At 32.1% G+C, this 3103-nt stretch overlaps 1 protein-coding gene across 1 annotated transcript; it reads left to right on the top strand.

The window, feature by feature from the left end:
- Nucleotides 1-610: 610 nt before the first annotated feature.
- On the top strand, nt 611-2258 carry LOC114290506 (uncharacterized protein At4g22758). The gene is made up of 2 exons (XM_028234449.2): nt 611-1379; nt 1490-2258. Exons 1-2 carry the CDS (start codon nt 989-991, stop codon nt 1654-1656), a joined length of 558 nt encoding a protein of 185 aa, XP_028090250.2. The 5' UTR covers nt 611-988; the 3' UTR covers nt 1657-2258.
- The last annotated feature ends 845 nt before the right edge of the window (nt 2259-3103 follow it).

Here is a 3103-nt window from a genome sequence, read left to right as displayed (position 1 = left end):
ATTAAAAAATAAGATCTATTTTTATGTATCAAGTGATTTTTAATTTATAGAGTAAATGAATTGTGTGATTAAAATAAAATTATGAATTGTTTTGGAAAGTATGTTAAAAATTAATTTTTTAATTTTTTTTAAATATATATATATAATAAAAAAATAACGTGACTTAAAAAGTTAAAAATCCAAAAAAAAAAATAAAATTAACCAAGATGTGAAAACAGGCTTAAGATTTACTGGTATCATTTTTCGAAACGTGTTCACTCTCTAGAATTCCCTCCTCCCGCGCTCTCTCTCTCTAGAACAGGCATAGCCAGTAGTCGAAAATTCATGGAGGCTTCGTAGGCCTTGTTTGGTTTGTTTTTTAAAATTTTTTTTCTACAAATAAATTTTTAAGAGTAATCAAATCAAATAAATTTAAAAAAAAAATTAAAAATTTTGTTTGATTACTTACTTTTCAAAATCACTTTTTCTCTCATACATAACAAATCAATCACTTTTTTTAAAATTTTCTCCCCAAAATAATTTTCTAAAACTATTTCTAAAAAAAAAAATCAAACAAATTTTCGTACTTTTTAACATCAAACCTACTGCAAATACAAAACAAACACAAACCATTTTGTTTGGTTTCCTCCCCTTATCTTCACATCCCCAACCTCTCTCTCTCTCTCTCTCTCTCCTTCCTCTCCCTATATATAGATAGATAGATGAGCTGTGCATGAATCAAAATAACTCTGCTCCTGTTCGACCTTTCTGCAACCTTTACATATTTACCACTCGATGTCCCTAGTAATTACAGTCACACCATTCTGGTATGATAGCCACCGCCGCCGCTGACAACCGGGAAACTGAGAGTCCACTCTCCTCCCCAGCTCTCGGCTTCCCTCGCCTCTGGTTCTTCCGCTACCGGCGCTTGAGGTAGCCAGTCAATCCAGCTCGTTTTTCATACTCATAATCAATATATACAGTGGTGTTGTTTATATACATACTTACGATGCCGAACTGGGGGAGTCACCGGAGAGGAGGACAGGAGGGGAAGAACCGGAGGGGGAAGTTGACGGAGAAAGCGTCGTCGTTTCACGGACGGAGTCCTGCGGCCATGGCCGGGCAGCTCGTCAGGCCGAGAACGGTGCCGGACCTGCTCTCCGGGAGGAATAGCGGTGATGTGTCGCCGGAGGAGAGACCGAAGCTGACGAAGTTGCTTCTCAACGTGACCGTCCAGAGGAGCCTTGGGGCTGTGCAGGTGTTGATTTCGCCTGAATCGACGGTCGGTGATCTGATTGCGGCGGTTCTCCGGCAATACGCCAAGGAAGGCCGGCGATTGATCTTGCCTTCCACAGATCCCTCCGTCTTCGATCTCCATTATTCGCAATTTAGCTTAGAAAGTAAGCTATCTCTCTCTCTCTCGATTATGCAATTTGGATTGAAACGATTCTAAAGTCGAGATGAAGACGTGAAGTGTGAAGATTGATAGGCGTTTTTGATTGTGGAACAGGTTTAGATCGGGAGGAGAAGCTGGCGGCGTTGGGATCGAGGAACTTTTTTCTTTGCCCGAAGAAGTACGCACCCGACGCTGAAAGCGGAGGTTGCGTGACGACGGCGTCGTGTTCTAAAGAAGCTGAAAAAGCAAACAGTATTGGACTTCCATGGCTCAAGTTCTGATTTGATTCTCATTTGATTACAGCCTACTGTCTCTCATCATCACTGTGAAATTTAGGCCTCTTTTGGAAGTGAATTATGGATGAGAAGTGAACTTTTTAATCTATTTTAAATTATGTTATCGCTTATATTTTTATAATAATAATTGAGATCTCTTTTTGTTTTTTTTAGAAATTCTTACAATTTCTTTTGAATTTGTACTATTAATGGTGCGGATTTTACATATATATATATATATATATGAATAAGTCTCAGATATATATTAATGGTAGAGATTCAAAAGAATTGTAAAAATCTTCAAAAAAAAAATAGAGATCTCAATTTTTATTTTATTTTTAAATCAAAAAAAAAATCAGATTTTAACTATCTTTTTAAAATAAATATTAGAGCAGGAGCCAATCCATTTTGATTTATTTTTATTTTTATATTCTTACCATTCGTCAGGTTGTTTGTACAAACATTTTAGTGGTGAGATGTTTATGTGAATTTAGAATTTGTCCAGAATGTATATATATGGTATATATTAAGGGGTTTGTAAAGTTAAGGTTTAGAATAAATTTGAATTATATATTATAAATTTTGAATAATATTTTTTAGATTTGTAAGTTGGTTGGATATTTAAATGGCCTCAATATATTGAGGCTTATTTTTCAACTTGCAAGTTGCTAATTCGCGGGTTGCTAATATGTGCTTTTATTTTTATTTTTTTTTAATCAACCAAAATTAGTGATTAAATATTAGATTAATGGTTAGAAGTAGTGACGGAGTTAAGAAATTAAATCAGAGGGCAATTATTAATTACAATATCAAAAAATTTTACAAAAATATTTCATACAAATTTTTACAATTAACATCAAAAAAGATTTTTAAAAATTTAATATTAATATATTATGGACAATACAAGAAAAGTCATGGATATAAGTCTTAAAATAAATTATATAATGACAAAATAATTTTTTATTACAAAATTCAAATAAGTACGACATATGATATCACCAATTAATAACAAAGAAACATATAAACTTTACATGTCTAATGTAACTAACGATCTAATAAATTTTATTTTCATAGTTAGATCAATTATATTTGCATATTAATAATAATAGATTTCACTGTTACATTAAAAAAAATTTATAAATAATAAAATAGCTTATCGTAGTCTTTTTATTTTCAATCAAAACAATTAGTATTATTTTTATAATTTTAAAAATTTCATTGACATTTTACTCTAAATAATATTTTTATTTAAAATATTTTCTTTATATTTTCAAGAAAAATTTTTTTTCCAAAACCGAAGGGTACGTGACCTCCGATCCCACAATACCTCCTTCCCTAGTCAGAAGAAGTTGAACTCAGTCTCGTTTTTGTTATGCCCAACAACATTTTCATCAAAGTCAATTATTTTTATGTTTTTAGTTAAAACTGTGAGTAAATTATTAAATTTCAACTC

Source organism: Camellia sinensis, chromosome 12 (genome assembly GCF_055761805.1).
Source record: "Camellia sinensis isolate YWXY chromosome 12, ASM5576180v1, whole genome shotgun sequence".
Taxonomy (NCBI): Eukaryota; Viridiplantae; Streptophyta; class Magnoliopsida; order Ericales; family Theaceae; genus Camellia; species Camellia sinensis.
Note: the sequence above shows the minus strand (reverse complement) of the source record. Positions and strands in the feature narration are given on the sequence as shown.